The sequence below is a fragment of the Chiroxiphia lanceolata genome, chromosome 15 (assembly GCF_009829145.1).
Source record: "Chiroxiphia lanceolata isolate bChiLan1 chromosome 15, bChiLan1.pri, whole genome shotgun sequence".
Classification (NCBI taxonomy): domain Eukaryota; kingdom Metazoa; phylum Chordata; class Aves; order Passeriformes; family Pipridae; genus Chiroxiphia; species Chiroxiphia lanceolata.
In genome coordinates, this window is record NC_045651.1 from 12,954,617 (window position 1) to 12,977,042 (window position 22,426).

Genomic DNA, 22,426 nt, shown 5'->3' on the forward strand with positions numbered 1-22,426 from the left:
AAAACTTAACCAAGGGCAATTTGTGTTTCAGGCTGGCACTGGACATGCCCACAGAAGACACCCATTATCATGCAGTATCAGATGCTCATGTTGGAAATATGGCTTTCCAGTGTAACCAGTGGTGATGGGTGACCCTTGGGATCATCCTCTGGAAGAGTTTAATGCTCTGAATTGATTGCAAAGAGATCAGGAACGCAAGCCTGGCCACCAAAATGCAGTGGGATGCCCCTTCCCATGTGAAAAAGGTAAGAACAGACAATACAGGTTTGTGGCTGAAAGTCACTGCACTTCACAGTGTGAAATCAAGAACACACAGACCTTCCTGAAACCATTTTATGTCTGTAAACTGTCCATTTATGCAGCTGGGAACAATTATTACAGATGTTGTCGGGGACTTGAGACATAAAAAAATGACAGACACAAAGATGTCATGGCAGGAATGGTCCATCAGATGACTGAATATCCCAGCAACCCTTGTCAGGGATGACTAACAAACATTCTGCTGAGCTCCATACAGCTGCTACTTAGCCTGGGAGAGACAGGCACTCCTTACTTCTAAAACAGAAAATTCCACCCAGGCACGGTTTTTCTTTTTAATTTATTTTGAAAATCTACCAATTCATTTTATGAAAGTATGAAAGCCTACGTGGTTACATTAAACAGTTACAGTACAATCCAGGTAATACAAATAATCACTACACAGTTAGTTTTAGGTACTCTTAGATAACAAGTAGATTTTATGTTACTTAAAATAAAAGTAAGTCATAAAGAAGAGAAAAAATAGCCTTGTGATTGTCAAAGACTTTAGTTTAAAGCAAGGAAACCACAGCAGACTCTCCTCATCCTACAAAAAGTTAAGAGAGAAACACTTTCAACGTTAATGTTCAGTTAGATTCATCAAAGAAATTTAAGTGCACATATCTACTCTCAGGATAACAAGAATAGTTCACAAGTTCTTTGGAAAACAGTGTCAAATTTCGTTCTCTGGCAATCACTTTAGCTGTATAACATCACCATCGTTCTTGCTTCAGATGCATAAAAATCCTGTAAAATACACCAGAGCTCCAAATCTGCTCCAATTGAATTCAGTGGGAGTAGGATCAGTTCCTACATGCAGTAAGTACTCCTGATATACTGAAATCCTTACAAAACCTCTTTTCCAGGAATGAAATTAATTTAATGAACAAAATACTGTAATAAGTGAGGAAAACTCTTTGCTTTGCTATCCAGCAATTGACACTGCAACTGCATTTCTGAGGACCTTTATGCACCTTTATTCCTCTCCAACAGTGACAGGACACACAAAGACATCACGTAACTGTGCTTAGTAAGAACTTGAAGGTATGTAAAGTACAAAAATCAAAGAACGGATCAAATTAATCTAGAAACTGCTCTCCTGACACCCATCTGACACACCTCCAGTGTCATTCGGCTGCCACTTCTGATGAGACATCTGTCAGTCATAACTGCTTCTTAGGAAGCAGTTAAATGGACCCCAGATTTTGTGGTGGCATCTCTCATCGTGTGTGCGTAGTTTGGGGCTAAATATGCAACGTGCCACTGCTGCGTATCATGCAACAGCTTCACAGAAGCAAGGAGAGCTGCTTATGGGAAATAAGGCAGGTGCAGGTTCAATTTTGATGGCCTGTGGCACAAAGGAGACTGAAACAAGTCATTCTCTTGTAGCCTTCACGTCTTTTGAGTAGGACATCCAAGAGGGTGCAAACCCCCAAATCTCCACCCACAAACAAACCTGCAACAAATCTGCAGAACTCGTCGCTTCACAGAAGTGAAGCCAGTAGCATCATAGCAGGGCTTCTGAGAGAACCAGGTATTTATCCACAGAGTATTTTTTAACACTGATCACCTCGAAGAACTTAAAGAAACCAGACAGCTTACACAAAACTGTACAAACTTTTCACCTGGACATAAAGTGCCATCGAACTATGGAAGCAAAAAAGAAGTTACTGTTGAGGGCAGTAGCTACTCTAAGTGTCTACAGAAGGCTTTATTCCCCTGAAGCAGATAAAGTTTGCTACAATCCGGGAAATGGCACCAAGCTGGTGGGAATGCTACTATAACCAAGGCTACCAATTTCCTTCCTTCCTGACAAACACCACTCTTACCTGACAGGCCAAAGGCAACTAGGGTGCATTTACTGGTGGCTGACTGCAGGACTTTCCCCAGCAGGCAGTTTAAAATGGTAACAGATGCTGTCATTTCCCCCTCTCTGATACGATATGATAACTATAATTCGTTCAGAGCATGAATAACCATAGATGGCCCCACCCTGCTATTACCACTCTGCCTGCTTGTTTTCTACCTCTACTCATGTAAATCTAATGTCAAATCCTCTTAAGAATCCTGAGCAGCCGTCCAGAATCACTTGTTCAACTGACATTTCTGTAATAATAAGGAAAGAAAAAAGAGTTGTGGGAAATTAAATGGCGCTCCTGTTGCCAAGTTGTTAAAATTATATGGCAATACGCTTCCAGTAGTTGTAAGAAATTAATTTGTGGAGTGCTTACAAGCTTTACATCTACTAAATCTCAACGGGATAGAAAATGCTATTTAAGTGATGCAACTTACAAATGTTAAGGAGGAAAAAAAAAACCAGCACCAAAGAGTGAAAGAAGAAACTAGATTCCTGTGTGCACTCTGATTCCTGGAGGCTGGATCTCTACAGCCGAGGAAGCCACGTGGGAGATCCTCGGTGAAGTACTTGTGTGTGTACGTACGTCAGCACCGGCACCTCTCCCTTCTGCCACCCTCCTCAGTGGATAAGGCTGGGCTACACCCTGTAAACTCCACACCTGTAAACAGGGGCTGGCAAACAGCTCAGCCAGTCCCTCCACCAGCCCCTCTCTCTGCCACTGCCTTCTGACAGTACTAGCCAGAGCAGAGCAAGTGTCACTACTTTTTACCTGCTTTATGATAATGCTCAGAAATTAAAATGCTCAGAAAGAAGTGCCTGAGACACCTGTCTGCAGATGAACTTATTTATTAGTTATGTCACTATGTGATTACTGTCATTCATTTCTCACAACAATGTCAAATACGATATAAAACTTTGGACTTTTCTGTAGTGAGTGACATCAGCAAAGTCAAAAGCCAGGCAGTGCTGGCAGTGCTGTTACTGCTCCATTCTGTGGGACAGAACCAGGGTAAGGCGCTTTGGCATCAGCACCGAGTTTAAGCAACAAGCTTCTAGAGTTTGTACAAGTTTCCTGCAGATGCATGGAAAACTGAGACCCCCTGGTTGTTCTCTAAGCTGCTTTGAAACCAGAGCAATTTGTTTAATCCAGCAGCAGATCCTGGTACTTTTCCTAAGTACAGTACATTTTGATAGCAACATAGAAGCACGGGACACCAAACAGATTTGTTCAAGCTCACCATGGTTCTGATGGGCTGCACGCACCAAGAGGCAACTCAAAAAGAGCACACAACTTGAATCAACAGGACAACACTGACTCAAAGGAATTTCGGCTCAACTTTGTGAAGAAAGAAAGAATTCACAAAGGAAAAGACCTTATTGCAAGTTGTACTGCTCAGCTTGGCCAGTTCTAACACAGATCAGAAGTATCAGAAGCTACCAAGGAGACAAGGACAAAGAACATCTGTTTTGCAGGAACTGTTTTAAGTATAGCAAGCCTGCTTTAAAAAGAAAAGCCCCTGCACAACATTCCAAGTGGCCTCTTCTAACAGACTGAACTCGTTAGATCAACACTGACAGGAAATACAGATTTCAGGACCAGCTCTGGCACCTTGCAATTTGGAAAACTGTTGTGCACGTGGGACTGAGGCAGCTTGTTTGCAGACCCCTTTCTCACAGTATCCTTGGGTCACCCCAGCTTCCTTCACCCCCTCGGATTGCCGGACTCAGCAGGTGCCTTCCTCAGAGGGCGCAAACTGGCAGCTGTCGTGGGAAACAGTGTCGATGCTCTGCACCTCGGACTGCGGGTGGATGGACACCTGCACGGCGATCTCCTGGCCCTGCTCGCTCATGGAACCATCGTCGGAATCCCCGGCTGGGGAATCGCTGCGCTTCATCTCCGGGTCGATGGGGAATATCGCAGCCTGGGCACCGCAGCCTTGGGACTCTTTGTCCTCCTTGCCGACTTCATCGGGATCGTCGACTCGCACAGCCTCGAAGATCTCCTCCATGAACGCCCTGCAGTTAAGGATCAGAGGCGGGAGGGGAATGCTTCTGGCAAGCTCTTCGATGTACCGAGCAAACTCCATGGTCTTAAACTGAGTGACCTTGGCCAGCTCCAGTGTTTTGGCAGATGTAATGATAGGGATACGCTTGGCTATTTCAAAAGCCTTCTGAAGCTTCTCGGCCCCTTCTGTCCTGAAGAACTCATTGATCGCCTTCTCTGTCTTGCGGAGGTGGCTGCTCATCATGCACAGACGGGTTATGTTCAAAATGAGGGTGATGGCAAAGGCAATGAGGCACACAATCATGTAGTAGATACTCATGTCTCCTGAGGTGAAGATAACCCTCAGAGTGACTGTGTAATACAAGGTCTCCTTATGGTTAATGCCTGCACACGTGTATCGGCCCCGGTCAGCAAAGCTGACCTTTGTGATGTTAAGGGAATTACCAGCAATCCTCCACCGGTCACCTGGAGAGTGGAAAGAAATAAACCAAGCTGATGAAAACAAAATCACTGGGTAGACTACACATGTGCTATTTGCTTCAGCAACAGAAGTCAAAGCTTGGCAGTTAAGCAGCCCACTTCTAGCATAACACTAACAGTACACCAAGGACTGCAATGTCCTTTTCATGCTTGTGATACAGAAAGCCATAACCCATTTACCAATCCTACTGCTTAATGGTAAATTATACTGCATGCTCGCTACACTGGATTTACCTCCTTCTCTCATCTGCACTCTCTAGTGTGCTTGTGGACTGCCAGCTCTTTCTGACAGGGAATCCAATTCTTAACTTGGGCTTCTTTTAAAAGACTGTCCTCCATAAAGTCTAATTTTCCGTACATTCAGAATCAAAAGTCAACCGACCCATGAAAAAGATCAGTCTGTAAATGGCTCTGCTGGCAAAAGAACCCAGGACTTTCCTAAGACATGGTTTTCTGCTGAGCATGCAGTGCTGACACACAAAACCCAAGTAAAAAGAAATCAATACGAGAAGCTTTATACAGCATTTGCTGTGCGTTTATAACTTAGGGGGAAAACTGTTTTCATAACTCATTCTTCTAATTACTCTACTTTGAACTATTTTCATAACTTATTCTTCTAATTACTCTACTTTGAACTAATCTCCAGATGGCATTATAACTACAAAAAGGTTACCGAATACTTAAGGCAGAAAGATGGCCTCCAACAAGTCCTATCAATTAGTTTGATGATCTTCATTAATACTAAGAGAGAAAAACACATGCATCTCTAAAACACTTTTTTTAAATTAACAACTACAGGGACAGAACTCTAAGAGCCAATAGCTCAAAAAATACAGTCCCCCTCAGTACAAAAGGGTTAAACAGCATGTATTGCATTGTTGGCCATTACACGTTGAGTTACTTTCCACAGTCTCACTGGTGGTTAAACCAGAAAATAAATGTACTAAGTTACCATGCTTTAAAATATCCTGTAATGAAATTAAAGCACTGACTGCCAGCTGGAAAAGGTCACAAGTTGTGGACAACTGTGTTTAATTCATGTGTTTGGAAAAATATAATCTAAAGCAGAGCAATAATAAACAAAAACATCAGTTAGCGTCTGGTAAAATGCAAACTCATTTCTTCTGTACTGAATGGTTCTTTGGGGCACCAAAGCAGGATGGATGGACTGGGACAGGAGAACTCAGGTATAATTCACAAGTAAAGACTTTTGTCTTGCTTTCGCCTTATCGCCCAACTGTAAAAACGGGAGGAGAGGAAGAGAAAATTATAATAAAGCCCCAGAGGTTTTCAGATACTGTATAAAAGGGGAATACTTAAGGACAGAAAACAGCAGGAAAACTCACCATCTTGCTGTTCAAGCAGGTGTCCCCTGGAGTTATACCAAAGGATATGTTCATAGTGGCTGATGTTCAGTTTACATTCAATTAAAATACTGGTCCCCTCTTTGGCTATGATATCATGGTGTGCTGGAGAACTTATTAAAGCTTGAGACACTGCAGGAAGTGATGCATTGAAAGACCCAAAAGCAACTGTCCTGTTAAAAGCTACATTTTCCACTGTGAATCCAACTGAAAGATCAGCACTAACAGTCAAAATTAACAGGCAGTAGTTGAGCTTCATGGAAAGCTAGTGAAAATTCTTTTTTCATTTAATTTGGAGAAATGAGGTCATATGATATTAAGCTGTCTGTATTGCTCTGAGATAGGAGAGGAGGCTCTTGATTTGTTCTGTGATGGAAAAAGGTCTTGAATCCAAATGCACTTTCAAGACCATCAGTATCTGAAGTGGAAACTGGAAGTCCAACTGAAAGAAAAAAAAAGCAGTAAGTTTATTAATGACAGCAAGGTTACAGCATATTCAAATTTCATTTCCAGTAAACAGATTTCGATTAGCATAATACAAACTGTCAGCTGAGAGGTTCCAAATCAGAGCTTTGCTCAGAACATAGTAATGAAACCAGGGTAAGAAGGCATTAGCCCAACCTCCAGTCCACTAGATGTTCATCTTCCCAACCAAATAAATAATCTCAGGAACAATAATCATTAAGGGGAAAGAGGTTTTTAAAAAAGAACAAATTGTTCAGACTGCTTGAAATGCATAATTATCTTTAGAAGTGCTTTCTTAATAGAGGAAGAAAAGTGAGAAAGAGGATGTAATTTCTGCCTCCCTCCCCACCCATATCAAAGTGCTTTTAAGCCCTGGTTTTCTAAATCCAGTCTTTCATTTACAATCCAGAAAAAAGCCAGAGCACACACACATATCTGACTTTTAGCATTTATACATCTACTTACTTGATTTTAGAGGCACAATCAGTGTTAGATGTCTAAATACTACATAATATGCTTATAATTTCTTAGGAAAACTCTTGGCAGCTATAACACTATAGAGAGGAAGTCTCTTTCCGCCCGTCAGGATACTGATGTCTCAATATACTTCCTTTTTTGCAATCTCTCTTGCTCCTGCTGCATTTCCTAAGTCTGCTTCTTTTTATTCTTGTTTGTTTTACAATGAGCTCCTGTTGAAAATCTTTTACTTTATGTTGCTACATCTCAGCAGTCTTCCTCATCTTCTCTACCCAAACTTCATAGCAAATTGAAAAATTGTTTTGTCTAGGGACAGATTATCTTCAAATTAATGCGCACATAAGATATTTTAAGACATTAGGATACAGCCTGTAATTTTATGTCTTTTGCACACAAGGATTTTCCTCTTTTACAAGACAGAATAAAACCAACTTGTAACAAAATGAGATGACACTGATAAAAGAAAATCTGTAATCAATTTTTCTGGCAGCTTGATTCAAGAAAACTTCTAATCCAATATGTGTTCCCTGAAGCTATAATTCCACCTAGACTGCTCCAGAGCCCTAAAAAAAATTTATGAAATACAGAAGCCACAAGCCCAAATGTTATCCTAAAGAATATCTCACTTCATACCATTGACTGTGTGACTTCAAATTTATCAGCCTTTCTTCTACCAATAACAGATGTTGTAGAACTGAATTTCATAAATATCACAACAGAAAGGAACACATTTTCTTAATAAATAATGCAGACACTTCTCATCCTTCCAGAATCACTAGTTATCACTACCTAAACCACTTATGAAAAATAATGAAATATACATAAAGCCAGGTGATTTGTATTAATTGTCTTTTATCAGAGAAAATCCAGGCATATTCAAGAAGGGGAAATTCTGCTGATAAGATGCTATCCAGAGTAGGAATTTTTTTCAGTTAATTTGCCGAAGGTCAAACCAGATTCCAGACTTGACATCTGATGAGAAATGTGTTATCTGACCCATTTCCAATTCTGTTGCAGCTATTGCCAAAACCAGTTTAACAAAGAAGGCAAAGAAGACAGCTGTGTCCAACTCTCCTTCAAGCTTGACTAACCAACTCACCCACTGAATCCTGCAAGAGAAACTGGAAAACAGGCTCCCCACTTGTTTCTCTGTAAACAGAAATCCCTTCATCTGCCCTCTTATTTTTTTTTTAATCATTGGCTGCACTCTGTTTTCTATCATGCCTCTTGTCCTTTCATTTAAGATGAGACCAGTGCTGAGAACTCAATTATACCATTGTGCTGAAGAAGCTACTTTCCCACAGCTAAACAGTTAAAAACAGTACCAAGGGCTCTTTCATTCCTATTTTTCACCAACTACACTTTGGGGAAAGTGTTTACTGAGTCCTGTTGCCTCTAGAGAAGAGCATCCCACCCACAGCAATGGCACAGGTCTGAAAAGAACCCAATACTAAGGTGGCTCTTGATCAACAACTATTCTTCTGTTTGAAGGGGGGGTTTAACCTTTCTTTTTTAGACCCCTTGTATTTTCAGACCGTTTTAGAGCCTTCAGAAGGCTGCTGACAACTGACCTGCATATTTTGGTAACCTTGTGCAGACTGCTTACAGGCAGGCTGTGGACTGTGAGTGGTTTGTGGACCACTGACATTTGAATTGCTGGAGCTGCTGTTTGAGGGTCTGTCACAGCTTGTGGTGGCAAGTGAGAAGCTGCAGTCACAGATCTTGAGCTGACATCATCCCATGACCCAGCTGCCTTCAGCTAAAAATGCCACTGCACTTAATGGCTTTTGCATGCATCAGACCTGACTTCACAGCACCCGGCGCAGTTACAACTTTGCAGTAAAGACAAACCCTCCTCTTCAATCTCGAATCACAGGCACATAATAACTCACAGTCTTCTAAAACAATAACCTCCCAACTGATACTTTAGATTTATTAGAGAATAATTCCAGTGCCTCCTGTACTTTGCCTGTGCTATTGAAATTTTAAATTATTAAATTTAAATTGTTAGATTTCCAAGTGTCTGTGACGCTCCTCCTAAAACGACATTAGGAATCTCACTCAATTATTTAACACAAGAAATACTCAGCAACATTTCCCCTCATAAGAATAATTATCTTCAGTAATTGCAAATGCTCTCCACTATACTTGCACTGAGCCTGCATAATGTATAGACCATTGGTGATGGGTCATTTAATTTTACTATTAAATTCTTCGAGGTCTGATTTATTAGAAATTGTTTGTCTTTTGGAAAAGCCATTATTGCTAAGCAGACAATGATCTCTCACTGCCGAGTGCTGGGAACAATAAAATGACTTGCAAAATCCATATTCTTCAACCATTGCACTTATGCAAAACAGCTGCTGGAGCTGATAAAGGACCCAAAAAGGATAAAGTGTGATCAGTGCCAACATCAAAATTCCTCAAGAAAGTGTTAAGCTCAAGCAAGACGAAATGTGGAGAATAGAAACTGGCTATTTTACAACTGAACCCGAAGCTGAGCTCAACATATTTAACCTTTATTAAACCATAAGTTGTGACAACAAATAGCAGTGGAAAGATAAAAATCTGTGATGCATGAGCTTGTATGAGTCATCCTTGGCTCTTACCCTGAAGAAGGGTATTCGTGTTTAACTCAGAGCACTCTAAGTAGTCCCACTGAGGTCAGTGGAAGTACTGGTAGTACTTAAAATTACACACATTTATATGGCACTGCAAAATTGGGGCCCAAGAGGTTGCGAGTTATATGGCTTTACATTCACTCCTTATAACATCATTCCATACCTGGAGTAACGTGGAGCAATAAACTGAGACACACCTGACAGAGCACAGGCTGCTCTGACTGACCGACACTTCTGGCACACGATGTGGAAACGAGTTTTGGCACTTACAGCAGGCTAATTGGTAATAGTGCACGTAGATGGATCCAAATGGATCGCCCCAGCACACCTTCCTGCTCGCAGCGTGATGTCTTGCAGAAATACCATTTGCAAGGCCCCTCTGACCCTCTGTCAAACCAGGGAGATGCATTTGGCAGAGCCCTGCACATAATAACTCCTGGGAAGTTTATGAAAATAGACAGCATGGTCTTGACAAAAGCCATTCCGGGTGCTCCCAGTGCAGGAGAGGGCACAGGGAGGGGTCACCCTCTGCTGGCGCCAGCCAAGGCTCTGCAGGGGAGCAGCAGCACCCACAGCCCAAAATCCAACCTAAGGAGCGAATCCACACGAGACCAGGGCCAGCCTCGCACTTGATGGGATGCGGTGTTTCCCTGTGTGTGTCCCTTGGCTGCCTGACCCCTGTCACGGGGGTGACTCGCCGTGGACACGGCACTGGCTGTGCACCAAAATAGGTTTTTCTTTTGCTCCATCAACTAAAAAGGATCGGGCACCAAGTCCTACAGAACAGAAACCCCGTCCTCGCAGCCCAGCCCTGCATGCTCCAAGTTCGCTTGTGGAAAATCCCTGCTCCTGCTGGGCCGCTGGAGGCAGCGGGACACCCACCCAGACTGCGGCCGTGGGCACCGGGACACACAGGTGTGACGTCACCCACATTGACGTCACATACTGACGTCACCGGGACACGACGTCACGCCAGAAACACGGAATATCCTGAGCTGGAAGGGACCCTCAAGGACCAGCCCGTCCCTTAGCCCTGCACAGGACACCCCAACAACACCCTGTGCCTGAGCGTGTTGTCCAAACGCTCCCTGAGCTCTGCCAGATGGCAGAGCGGCCGTGACCACTGCCCTGGGGAGCCAGTTCAGCGCCCGACCACCCCCTGGGGGAAGAACCTCTTTCCAGCATCCGCCTGAACCTCCCCTGACACAACTTCAGCCCATTCCCTCGGGTCTTGTCAGCGCTCACACAGCAGAGATCGGTGCTGCCCCTCCTCGTCCCCTCACAAGGAAGTTGTAACTGCCATGAGGTCTCCCCTCAGCCTCCTCTTCTCCAGGCTGAACTCACCTCAGCCGCTCCTCCTGTGCCTTCCCCTCAAGGCCCTTCACCACCTTCGTTACTCTCCAAACCCGCCCCTATTCCCACCCCCCCGCTCCATTTCCACGCCAAAACAGCGCGGAGGGACCCGGGCCCGCCACCTCCCCGCCCCCGCCACGGCCCGGGGAGCCCCGGCGGCCCCGCCGCTCTCACCGGGACGAGGTGCCGGGCCCGGCCCGTCCCGCAGCTCCGCCGGCCCCGCCGACCGGACGCGCTTCCCCCGCGCCGGAGCCGCTTCCGGGGCAGCGCCGGGGCCGCTCCGCGCCGGCCTCGCTGGTCACGGTCCGCCCGGAGCCGCCGAGGGTGAGGGGGCGGCACGGGGCGATCGAGGGGCTCTCCGTGCGCCTCCACGGGCCAGGGGGGTTTGCGGGCCCCCTGTGGGGCCGGCGGTACCATGGGGGGCTGGAGGCATCTGGGGCAAGAGTTCCACGGGGGGACTTGGGGGAACCTGGGGGTGACACGTGGGTCAGCCCCGTATGGGGGTCATGGGGCTTTGGGGGTGTCCCGGGGAAGCGGAGGCACAGGGAGACCCCCAGAGATGAGACAGGGGGCGCAGGGGCTGCCCCGGGTGGGGTGACCCTGGTGCCGTGGAACCCGGGGCGCGGGGGTCGCAGCGGGGCCCCGGTGACCGCTGGGGAGGGTCCTGGGCAGGTGTGGGTGGGGGTCCCCAGCCCGCACCCGGAGCCGCCCTTCCCGCAGGCCTGTCCCTGCCCTTCGCTTGAAGCCATCGCACCCCGTGTGCCGGGACTGATTCAGGGGGTGACAGCCGGTGTGGTACCGGGGGGCTCGGAGGGGCTCGGCCGGGCCCTGCCTGCGGGTCTCGTCCTCCGAAACTGGTGAGGTGCTGCCAGAGAAGCCCGGAGGAGGGACAGGTCGGCCCGGGAGCAGCGTGGCAGCCCCGCTATCGTGGGCTGCCCATCCCCGGTGTGCGATGTCAGGGTGGCACCTGGAGCACATTTCAGGTTCTGGGGGCGTTAATGCCCTGGCAAAACTCAGATCCAAATACAGAAGTGACCCAGTCACTGCCTCCCTACCTGCTCAGCTTTCTGACAGCTGTCCCCATTTATATCCTACACTCCTCAAAGCAGCCGTCCCAAGCAGTTTGGTTTCGCTTTTATTTTGGTGGAGCAAGCCATGGATTTACATTATCTGAGGACCTTTTGTACCTTCATTTGTTTTTCAGAGTTAGCAACCTGTTTTTTTTCCTGCAGAGAGGGTGTGTCAGTTAGATAAAGCCACGTGTTCCTGTGGGACTTTAAACTTCCAAGTATGACGTTTCTTATAGCCAGATGTAATTTGGTGTACACACTTGCCTAAAAACATAATCTGTGCAAGTGGGTATGTGTAGCAACATTGTTGCGTTTAGTTATTTAAAACACAAATTTTATGCTGTTGAACTAGTGTGAAAGTGTACAAGGGAGTAATTTTTTAATCTGCTTTGCTTCCTGTGGATGTTCTTAGTCATGTCTGAGAAAGGCAGTGGTGAAAATCTGAAAGAAGAAACCTCTCATGAGGAAAAAAATGAACAGAAAGCAGAGGAACTTGGCTACTCTGAGAGCAATGAAGGGAGAGAGAAAGAACTTGAGACTGTGCCTGTGACTCGGAAGAGACCTGAGCCCAAGCCTCCAAGCCAGCCTGACGCCACAGAAAAGCCCACAGCTGAAACCACCAAGGTATGTTCCTGTGCTTACTCAGAATAATGTGACTTCACATTTTATGTCCTTGAGCACGGGAGAATTCTGAGCATAAGCCCCACTCCTCTCTGCAAATTCATATTTGCTGTTTCTCTGAAAAGCAAAAGCTGCACAAAAGTCACACGTCATAGGCTGCTTTTGCTCCTCTCCTCACCATAATACCTGCATCACTCTTCTGTTTTTCTTCATTAAAGGTCTCAGATTCTCCTGCAGTTCAGACAGGGTGGGGCTACTGGGGAAGTTGGGGGAAATCTCTCCTGTCAACTGCATCTGCTACTGTAGCTACTGTAGGTAAGGCTCTTGCTGGTGTTTGATAAATATTTTAATCATGTTTTGTGTCTCAAGCTAGTGCTTTAGAGCTTGTTTCCAGAGAAGGGGATTTCAGTTATAGCAGCCATTATTGGAAAAATGTCAAGAGAATTGTTCAAGTAATGGGGAAGGCTTGTACCAAAAGGTACAGTGAGATTAGGAAGATATTCACAGCCAAAATTTCTTTCAAGTTTTTAAGACGTTTGTGTAATTTTCACCTGATATTTTAAACTGGTATTCAGCCAGTATTTACAACCTGATTTAAAAGCTAAGATAAAACCTTGGTTCATTACATTGGTAGGCAAGCTGGATATGAGGAGGTTTTAGTGCTGAGTAAACTGTTTTGAACAGGAGGAATCCAGAATAATAAAAAAGAATATGCAGCTCTAATCCTGTTTGTGTTCTGATTTCTGTCTTCTCTAGGTCAAGGTATTTCAAATGTCATAGAAAAAGCAGAAACAACCCTTGGGATCCCCAGTCCTAGTGAAATCTCTTCAGAGTCTGGAAATACTACAAGAGGTCAGTTTTTACTGCATAAGAACAACTCTGAAATATTTTTCATAACAGAATCAGCCCCTAGATAACACCACCTTACTTTGCACCTTGCATATTGAGATCAATAATAATTTAAAATAATAATTTATTGCATAGTTGTGTTACCTCTGAAAAGTGGTTAGGAAGATAATCCTAATTGTAGACCTGCTCCTGGCTGACAGTTTGTGTCTGTTGATTTTCCCCACTCTGCAGCTGACAGGATCTTTTTTTGGAGGTGAGGAAGCTAATTTTCTGCTTTCTAATGCAGGAAGTGAGAATCCTGGTGCAGCTGAGGATGGCAGCTCCTTTCCTATTGCTGGGGCTCTTGAAGTTTTATCAACCATCTCTACTGCTGTCCAAAGCACAGTAAGTGAGTTGGGAATGTGGGAGGAAATGGGTTTAAGAGAGCTTTGGAGTTCTGACCTTTCATCTGAACTATTGTGAGAGGAAACTAATTTTGACATTTGTGGGATGAATGGTGAGGTTCCAACCTTCAGCCAACCTTTATCCTGCACCTTGCTTCTAATTGGCACCTAATGTGTAAGATATGTTGAATTTTGATAGTTCTGTACTAAATGTTGATACATAATAGCAAAAGCTAACGGTGGACTGTGCAGAGCTGCATTTCCATGCGTTTCACCTCTGGACTCTGTCATCTCTGCTCCCTTCCTTTAGAGTATTCAGGTAAATGCAGGGTCAGACTCATTCCTGGAATAGTTCCACTGATTTCCACAGAACTGTCTAGAGATGAAATCCATTCTCCTCTTCAAAAACCTTTGTGAAACTAGCCCAATTTGCTTGGAAATCAGCTTGCTCCTGTGACCATGAGAAATGCACTTCAAAGGAAGCCATTACCCTTAGAAACTGCTTTTGTGATCTGCTGTCTTGTCAATTTGCCCGTGAATCTGAAAGAGCTGCAGATGGAAAGCTTGCTTCTTCTTTTAAGGCTTGAACAAAAGTTAGTAACCAAAATCCACAGGTCTAGTGTTTTCTTACTGGAAGGATGAGAACTAAATAATTTAATGTGCCGAGAACCAGCTTGTTCACAAACTAAAAATGTATTTCCCACCAGATTGCTGCAGCTGTCTGGGTGCTGTAATAAACTGTTGGATGATAATATGTTGTGGCTCTTTCTATGTCCTTCTGCTCTCTTTGTGATTATTAGGGTTGAATTTTAGGGTGACAAGGACCCATTTGGCTTTTATGTGAGTGCCCAGCATCACATCGTTGATATAAATCCCCCAGTTAAATTTCTTCCCCTGTGTAGTCTTCTGCAAGTTTTACGTGCTGTCTTTATCCAAATCTGATTCCTAGGGAAAAACTGTTATTAGTGGAGGTCTGGATGCCTTGGAATTCATCGGGAAAAAGACAATGGATGTAATAGCTGAGGGAGACCCTGGATTCAAAAAAACAAAGGGCCTAATAAACAGAACCTCTACTTTATCTCAGGTATGGCAGTTCCCCGTCAGCACCTCGTTGGTTTCTCTCATTTCTTCTCCCTTCTTTTGCGGTCCTGTCATTAAGCAACCATTTCAACTACTGAACTAAAAGCCTTTTCCTCCTGTATTCTGTATCTTCTGGCACTGTCACGAGGCCTCTGCTTTTCTTTTTCAGGTCTTACGAGAGGCAAAGGAGAAAGAAGAGCAGCAGACAGCTACCGAGGTTACCATGGCTACAGAGAAGAAAGCCCATTATGGGTTACTGTTTGATGAGTTTCAGGGTCTTTCGCATCTGGAGGCCTTAGAGATGCTTTCCAGAGAGAGTGAATCAAAGGTAATGGCCTTGAGCATTTTGCTTTCTATTTTGAGCTCAGCTGAGCAGGCAAAAAAAAGAAAAAAAAAAAAGATTAGAAATATATGTATATACATGTAAAATCAAGTGCTCAGAACTTGCTATAAAATGGTGATTACACAGCTTCACTTGGACCTCTGCATTAGTATCTGATGTTTACCTTGGGAGCAGTTTGTCCTGTCCTCAGCTCCTAATGGAATTCCCTTTACCCAGCCAGCCTCAGGTCCTGCATGTCTTCAATAACTTTTCACAAGTTACTCTCCTCACACTCACTTGTTTGCTGCCTTGGTCTGGAGAAGAGGAGGGTGTTGTAAGCACGGCAGAGATTGTCCTCTCTGTCTTGAGACAAGGAGGAGGGCAGATGAGCATCCAGTTTCAAAGGTCATTCACTTTTTTTTTTTAATGAAAGAAATTTGAGTAACTTCTTAAGAATCCATTATTACCTATCAGGGCTTCACAAACAGGTCTTTTTCCCTTTCCTCCTTCCTGTAGGAACATACCCTTTTCTCATTACCATCAATCTGTCATGCTTTTACATGCAGTGTAAACTAGTGCTGTATTTTCTGTCCTACTGGATGGATTTATGATTCTCTTTGCCTGTGCTGCCCCTAATTAGGTGAAATCGGTTCTAAATGCCCTCTCTGGAGAGGAGTTGGACACAATGAAGGAGGAAATGGAACAACTCAAAGAAGCATTTTCTTTACCTGAATTCTTTGAAGAAGAAGAGGAAGAAAAGAAGGGTAAGAGAGTCCCAGGTTCAGGGAGGAGAGAAGCTGGTTCTCACTGAAATTCTCAGTGCAGAGCCAACCAGCCCTGATCACTAGCAGTGGGCATGATGCCAAAGTTAAGTTATTCTTTAGCTGGATGCTTAATCCTAAAGCCATCTGTGGCCAGGGGCATGACAGGTAGCAACACCCTTCATTTCTGGAAAGCTGCTGTGCAGTCATTCTGTACCAAAAGGTACAGTAATTCTGTAGCAGGAACGATTTCTTGCCAGAGCAGGATTAGAGTTGTTTGACTCCTGGACAGTTCATACTGACCCTGAGCCAAGAGGCAAATTCAAAGAGATGCTGGGTTTCCTTGACCAGGAGGGAAAGACTGTGAATAGAATGTCCAACCTGTGGGAAAGCAAAAAGCCTTTTTATTTGTTTTTTAAATGAGAGTTAGCACACAGACCAAAAGACTCAGAGGTGCCTTCACACACAAGAGCTCTGATTCTTGAGGATTACATGGATTTAAATGTAAATTTCTTGCATTGCTTTTACCTAAATGCTCATCAGGGAGGGCTTACACACCTGCACTTGCTATCGTTCAACGTTTAATGTATCCTTTATATTTGCACATAATGGATCTCACATCTGCTCTGCCATATATAACAGGAGAACCATAGGCTCTAAGTGATATTTCAGACTCTCCAAGGTGATGTGCAAGTTAGTGTGTTATAAAAGGTTGCCTGTAGAAAACTAAAAAATAAAAAAAAATGGAGTTACCTTAGCTACAAAACCAGAATTGAGAAGGCAAAAGCTAACCTTCAGGCACTGATGTCTCCACCTTTGCAGAACTTACCTTAGAAATTGTATTTGAAAAGACTGGCTTTGATGCATTTTTGCCTGAGGTGATGATTCAAAGAGAAATAAAGGAAACAGTTGACAGACTTGTGCAGAACTAGTTGTGCATTGAAGTTCTGCTTATTCCTGAATCTGTCGTTTGTGTGGATTCTTTAACCTTTCTTGTCCTTCAGGAGATGAGGAGTTCACAAAAGAAGTTACAGAGTTGTTTTCAGAATTGCACATCTCCTCCAAGCCAGACAAACTGATAATGGTGAGTTATTTCCCATCTTTTAAAAGCTGAAGAGATTCCCCACAGGAACTGCTTCTCAGTCCTGCTTTGCTTGTGTAAATACCAAGTGCATGAAAACAAGACATGTTTTAGATCCTTTGACAATGGTAGGCAAAGGAGATGGGCCTTTTCCTTTAACTTTATAGAACAAAGTCCTGGTCTGTCGTGTCTTTGGCTCTGAGTTAGTAGACACCAGTGTGTCTTTGCCCTGTCACTGGGTACTTGTGGGTGGTGGCAAAGATAACCAGGAGCAGCAGCCTTCAGCCACCACAGTGAAATAACCTGCAGTCACGAGCTGAAGCCCTCCTCTTGGTACAAAGCACCTGGTTCTACTGTGTTCAGGAGAGGAAGATTCACCTTGTCTTCATTTCACTACCCTTCAGATCCACCAAGTGGCAGCAGCATTCTGCAGACATGTTTTTAAAGCACCTCTGATAGTCTGGTCTTGCTGGTAAACTCCAGCACCTGGTGCCAGAGAAATAACTGCCCTCAACTACATCAGCCAACTCTCTACAAAGTCCTGAAGGCACTTTGTAGATCATTTGGGGGATCATTTGTCCTGGTTCTTCTCACAAGCTCAGGAGTTGTAGCTTCTTCTTTCCTATAGAGAGATCCAATATTCTATGTCTTTCGATGTGCAGGGAGGCTTCATTCTAGTCATTAAATACTGTGGCACATTTTTATACAGGTGGGGACATCTGCTCATGAATGGATAGCACAATTCAACAGTAGTCTTCCTAAAGAAGAAAAAGAGAGTGAAGAAAACCAAGAAACAGAACCCAGAGATGATGACCGGGATGCTAAAAAATCAGTAGAGGTAACTGAGTAATGAAAGAAGAGAATATCTGACTGCAGTGTGTTTATCTGGCTGCTGAGTTACAGTTGTGATTCCCAGAGTTTATGGGTTTCTATTTCTGTGCACATTCTGAGGTCTGAAAAGGCAGTGTAGTGATAGTATGTTGTGTGAATGATTTGTTTTAAATAATAAAAGCTGCTGGTTTTTATATGGTATAGGGAATCTTTTTCACTCTTGCAGGATATTCATGCATTTGCCATAAGAAGCCTGGCAGAACTGACAGCCTGCTCCATTGAAATGTTTCACAAAACTGCAGCTTTGTTTCTGTATGGTCAGAAACAGGAGGTGACAGCCACAGACAGAGCCAAGGCCCTCTCACAGTGAGTGCATCTCTTAGTAAATGTATAGCATATAATTAATTACTTACTGATTAAACTGTCTAATAACTCTTTGCAAATCCATGCAATGCAGGGCTCTTGAATTCTGCACAGGTGCTCAGATTTGTGATGGGTGGCATCACTGCCTTCCAGCAGAACTCGGCTGCCCCTTTCCATCTTAAAGACATTTCTTGATAAGAAGCAGGAAACCCTACTTGAAAGCTTTATGTAGTCAAGAAGAATGTTTGCCCTAAGCTTGTGCTAGTCAGTAGACAGACATTTAAAACATGACAAAGCAGTTGTATAAAAGTAATTCTTGATTCTCTCTTTGTTAATCATTTAGTATGCCAGATACATGAGACTGTACAATTACTGCCCAGGAGATACTTGGCGTGTGTATGAAATATGCATCACTTTCTAATTCAGAAAATGACACTTGCCAGTAAAAAAAAAAAAAAAGGCAATTTAGTACTGTTCCTTCCAGGATGGATGTGTCTGTCCTGTAAATGCTGCTTCAGTTCTTCAGCTTTAATTATTTATTTCTCTAATTTATTTGGGGAGCTTCTGAATCTCCATACACCGTTTATATGCTCTATGTCAGTTTTGGTTTAATTTAGTTTTATAAGCATAGAAACAAGGCATTTATGTTTTAGAAAGTTCATCCTGAGGACTGTATTTACTTCATGGTTTTCCCTCCCTTCTTCCACAGAATGACAATCATGCTGTGTAAAGAACTGTCAGCTTTCTCTAAAGAGTTTACAACATGCTTAACAACGGCAGGGGTAAGAGTTGCACCACAGTTCCTAGGAATGAGATGTGGTTGGTTGATTACAGCCTTGGCATCTTTGCCATGAAGTGCTTTTTGTCTTTGCATGTTTACATGTGCAGTCTTTTTCCTGTGAACTGATTTTCTAGGCCAGTGTTCCCCAGACTGTATGCTGAGGTTTTGAGTGTCTCCTGCTGCATCCAGCCTGGCACAGAGTGGGGGTGGGAGTCGGGGCTGACAGTACTAAGGAGACAGAAGCAAATAAGTTTTGTGATCCTGTTGTGGATTTTCCAGAGCACTCAGGTGTTACTGAAGAGTATCATTATCTCTGAATTCTCCACGTGTCCCCAGTGCATTTGAAGATGTGATGTGTGTATTCATACACGATCTGTGTTGGGCACATGCAGGTTACTGTGTCCTTATTTGCATGCTACAGGGCAGCTTAGCTTGTGGCTTAGCTTTGCTCTAGTCAAGGGAGCAGTGGTGATTTTAAACTTACTGAGGATTTAGCTTTATCTTGCTTGAAGAAATGTGATCAAATTTTCAATCAGGATAATATATGTCTGATCTCTGCAGGTCAAAGAGAAAGCAGATGTGCTTAATCCCTTAATCACTGGAGTGTTTTTGGAGGTCAGTTGTGCTAACGTTAAAACTTTAGGCTAATGGTTTAAAAATAGATATGCTGGTTCTTTCCACTTCAGTATCCTTATGCATGCCAAGTTCTCTAACCCACGATCTAAAATTGTGCTTACCTGTCTAATAACTTGAAAGTTTTAATAAATGTCTAGATTTGCACAGGAGATGAGTTACTCAGTGAAGAGTGAGCCTTACGTGGTGTCAGCTGACAGTTACCATGGGGCAGAAGACGCATATTGAATTCAGCAGTCTGGAGTTTTAGAATTTAAATGTCCAAAGTCAAACCTCAGACAAGTTCAGAAATTGCCATGCAAGAGTCCCAACACTTCCTTGCCATTAAGTTGGTTCTCAATGTTTGCACAGCTCTGCAGTGTGGTAGGAAAGGAGTGTTTCGTGTTGGTGTGTTCTTCCTTCCTGCCACAGTGTGGTTATGCTTCACTTAGAAATAAACTCTATTCATCTGTTACTGAAAACAGAATCCTACATTTGGATTGCACCTGATCTTGTTTGCGAGTTTTTAAGCCAATTGCTTTTTTTGACTAATGGCATAAATCCCCTGCAAAACTTAATATTAAATTGGTTTCTGGAATAAAGCCTTTAAAATCCAGCAAGCACTAGGCTTCTGTTTCTTCTGTGCATTAATCAATGCTGTTTGAAATGAGTATGTGGTTAGTAAAGCTGATTGGCAGTGTAATTATTCATGTGTGTATTTTGATTTCTGTTTTCACAGGCTTCAAACAGTGCTTCCTATATCCAAGATGCCTTCCAGCTCTTGCTGCCTGTACTGCAGATCTCTCTTATCGAGGCTAGAACGGAACTATCACAGTAATAAAAATCCTTCTAATTAAGAACTTTTTGACCTTCCCACTTCGTAGTTTCCATGCTGGAGAATGATGTAATGGCTCTTATTAAAGGGAAAAAGATGAACTCTGTTCACTGCTGCAAGAATGGTGATTAAGTGCAGTCTGGCAGTGACAGCTCTTCCAGCACACTGGGAGATGTGATTAGCATAGTCCAGGCTGGTGGACAACGTGACAGACTTAAAGTGCAGATTGCTTCTCTGTTTTCATGGACCATCTGTATCTTTGCACTGAAACCTCTCTGCTGTATGTGTTAACAAGCTCTTTGTCTTCACAGTCCAGAGAGCTTCTCCAGCTGCTCTAACTAGCAGCTGACTAGTTAGAGTTAGCTAAAATCACGGTGTGATTTTTAAGTCGGACATAATTAGGTTCCTGATAGCTCTGCGCTGGTGTTAGAGTGAATATTGGTTAGGAGGTGCAAGAAAAGGCAAATATATATGATTATGAACCTTGCAGCTCCTATGCTGGAAAGAATAGAGCAGAGAGGATTCCTAATCAAGCTGTTGCTGAAGAGAAGCCCCGGCTTCCTGAAGATATCTGTACTGACTCAGGGATGTGGCACAGAGACTCTCACCAGGGTGCTGTTTCTCATTCTATCACAGACTGCTTGCTTCAGCAAGAGCTGGGAAAATGCTGATCTGGCCCTCAGAATGCAGGTACTTAGCTTTATAGCAATAAATGAGAACTGGCTAAGAGGGTTTGATTTGTGTTTGGGCAATTTAATGAGAGAATTTAGCAGGAGGATTCCCCTTCTTCAGTGCAGCTTGACATGTCAGCCACAAACTGTTCACAAACTCACATACTGCTTTTCTTCTGTTTCTGTATAAAAACACTATAATGCAATGATCCTTCTTGGAAGGTATATTAAAGTAGGGAGAGAGGAAGCAATTTGGTTCTGTTGGTGGGAGTCCTAATTTGTCTCAGAAGCTGCTCCACATATGGTATCTGTTTCTTTGTGCTGTGCAAGTTCCCTGCTTTGTTCCTTTTTCCAGTTTCTGTCTTTTGAGCCTACCAATGGGGAGGGAGCAGCCTCTGTTGGATTCACAAGAGCAGAAATGCACAGCTAAAATGGAATTTCAAGAAGTCCATAATAGCTAACCAGAGGTGACTGAGTGTCACACCTGCCTCTGCACTTGCTCATTGGGAACAATGATGCTCAAATCCCCTTTTGAAAATCCTGTGGGTTTTAGCAGGTCTTGCACATCTCTGCTATACTGAAGGCTTAGCATTCCTCTGCTCTATTTGTGCAGTAGAGAAATGTTTTTTATTATTAGAATACCTTTTGGCTGATCCTCTGATTTTATATATATGGAAAAAGCCTTGCCTTAGTCATGGTTAGACCAATCAGATCTCTAAAGAGAGAGGGGGGTTAAGGAAAACTGGACTTGAAAGGAGTGTGTCCGGGGTAAAAAAATCTGCACTACAATAAACTCTGTATTTTTTTCTTCTTTTGGTTGATAGCATTATTAAATAAAGGATTTGTTTTGACAACTGTTTCAGTTTAAAGCTATCAAGGTAGCAGTGGGCATGAATGAAATGAAAGAACAGTGGGTTTTTTCTCAGCTATGACTGTTTTTTGGGGCAGGGCTGGGTGCAGCTGTGGGGTCAGGACAGCTGGGGCTTTTTGCATGGCAGGGTATTGCCTCCTGGGAAAGAGGGCTCCCACAGACGAACTCCCAGTCCCTGCATCAGTGCAAAATGGCAGCTTTGCTCCTGCTACAAAGCCAAAATTTACAGAAATGTCAGAAGAGAAGAAATAAAGGTAATGGGGTTTTTATGAAGCAGCAGCTGTTTTTCTTGCAGATAAAGTCTACTCACCTGCAGTGCATTAGTGCAGAGTAGTTTAATAATTAAAGGAAATGAAGTGATTCTTCTTTTAAGAC

At 43.6% G+C, this 22,426-nt stretch overlaps 2 protein-coding genes across 5 annotated transcripts; one reads left to right on the top strand and one right to left on the bottom strand.

Annotated features, from left to right (window-relative positions):
* Nucleotides 1-582: 582 nt before the first annotated feature.
* On the bottom strand, nt 583-12,079 carry MFAP3 (microfibril associated protein 3). Of its 2 annotated transcripts, none has more exons than XM_032702858.1 (3): nt 11,976-12,079; nt 5,987-6,446; nt 583-4,625 (listed from the first exon to the last, which is right to left on the bottom strand). In XM_032702858.1, exons 2-3 carry the CDS (start codon nt 6,261-6,263, stop codon nt 3,880-3,882), a joined length of 1,023 nt encoding a protein of 340 aa, XP_032558749.1. In that variant the 5' UTR covers nt 6,264-6,446; nt 11,976-12,079; the 3' UTR covers nt 583-3,879. The 2 variants fall into 2 exon arrangements, with proteins under 2 accessions (XP_032558749.1, XP_032558748.1); XM_032702857.1 differs by lacking the exon at nt 11,976-12,079 and adding an exon at nt 11,095-11,163.
* FAM114A2 (family with sequence similarity 114 member A2) lies at nt 11,169-22,031 on the top strand. 3 transcript variants are annotated; one of them, XM_032702854.1, is made up of 14 exons: nt 11,169-11,244; nt 12,403-12,614; nt 12,830-12,926; nt 13,368-13,463; nt 13,747-13,844; nt 14,793-14,927; nt 15,093-15,251; nt 15,886-16,009; nt 17,011-17,090; nt 17,797-17,925; nt 18,145-18,284; nt 18,991-19,063; nt 19,624-19,677; nt 20,414-22,031. In XM_032702854.1, the coding sequence occupies exons 2-14, from the start codon at nt 12,405-12,407 to the stop codon at nt 20,510-20,512; spliced, it is 1,494 nt and encodes a 497-aa protein (XP_032558745.1). In that variant the 5' UTR covers nt 11,169-11,244; nt 12,403-12,404; the 3' UTR covers nt 20,513-22,031. The 3 variants fall into 3 exon arrangements, with proteins under 3 accessions (XP_032558745.1, XP_032558747.1, XP_032558746.1); XM_032702855.1 differs by lacking the exon at nt 11,169-11,244 and adding an exon at nt 11,962-12,279; XM_032702856.1 differs by lacking the exon at nt 19,624-19,677.
* The last annotated feature ends 395 nt before the right edge of the window (nt 22,032-22,426 follow it).

Coding starts and splice junctions, on each gene's coding strand:
- MFAP3 (XM_032702858.1), bottom strand. CDS start 6,263: ATGAAGCTCAACTACTGCCTGTTAATTTTGACTGTTAGTGCTGATCTT. Junction 4,626..5,986: donor CCTGCTTGAACAGCAAGATG/GTGAGTTTTCCT, acceptor TCCACTCTCCAG/GTGACCGGTGGAGGATTGCT.
- FAM114A2 (XM_032702854.1), top strand. CDS start 12,405: ATGTCTGAGAAAGGCAGTGGTGAAAATCTGAAAGAAGAAACCTCTCAT. Junction 17,926..18,144: donor ATGCTAAAAAATCAGTAGAG/GTAACTGAGTAA, acceptor TCACTCTTGCAG/GATATTCATGCATTTGCCAT. Junction 19,064..19,623: donor CATGCTTAACAACGGCAGGG/GTAAGAGTTGCA, acceptor TGATCTCTGCAG/GTCAAAGAGAAAGCAGATGT.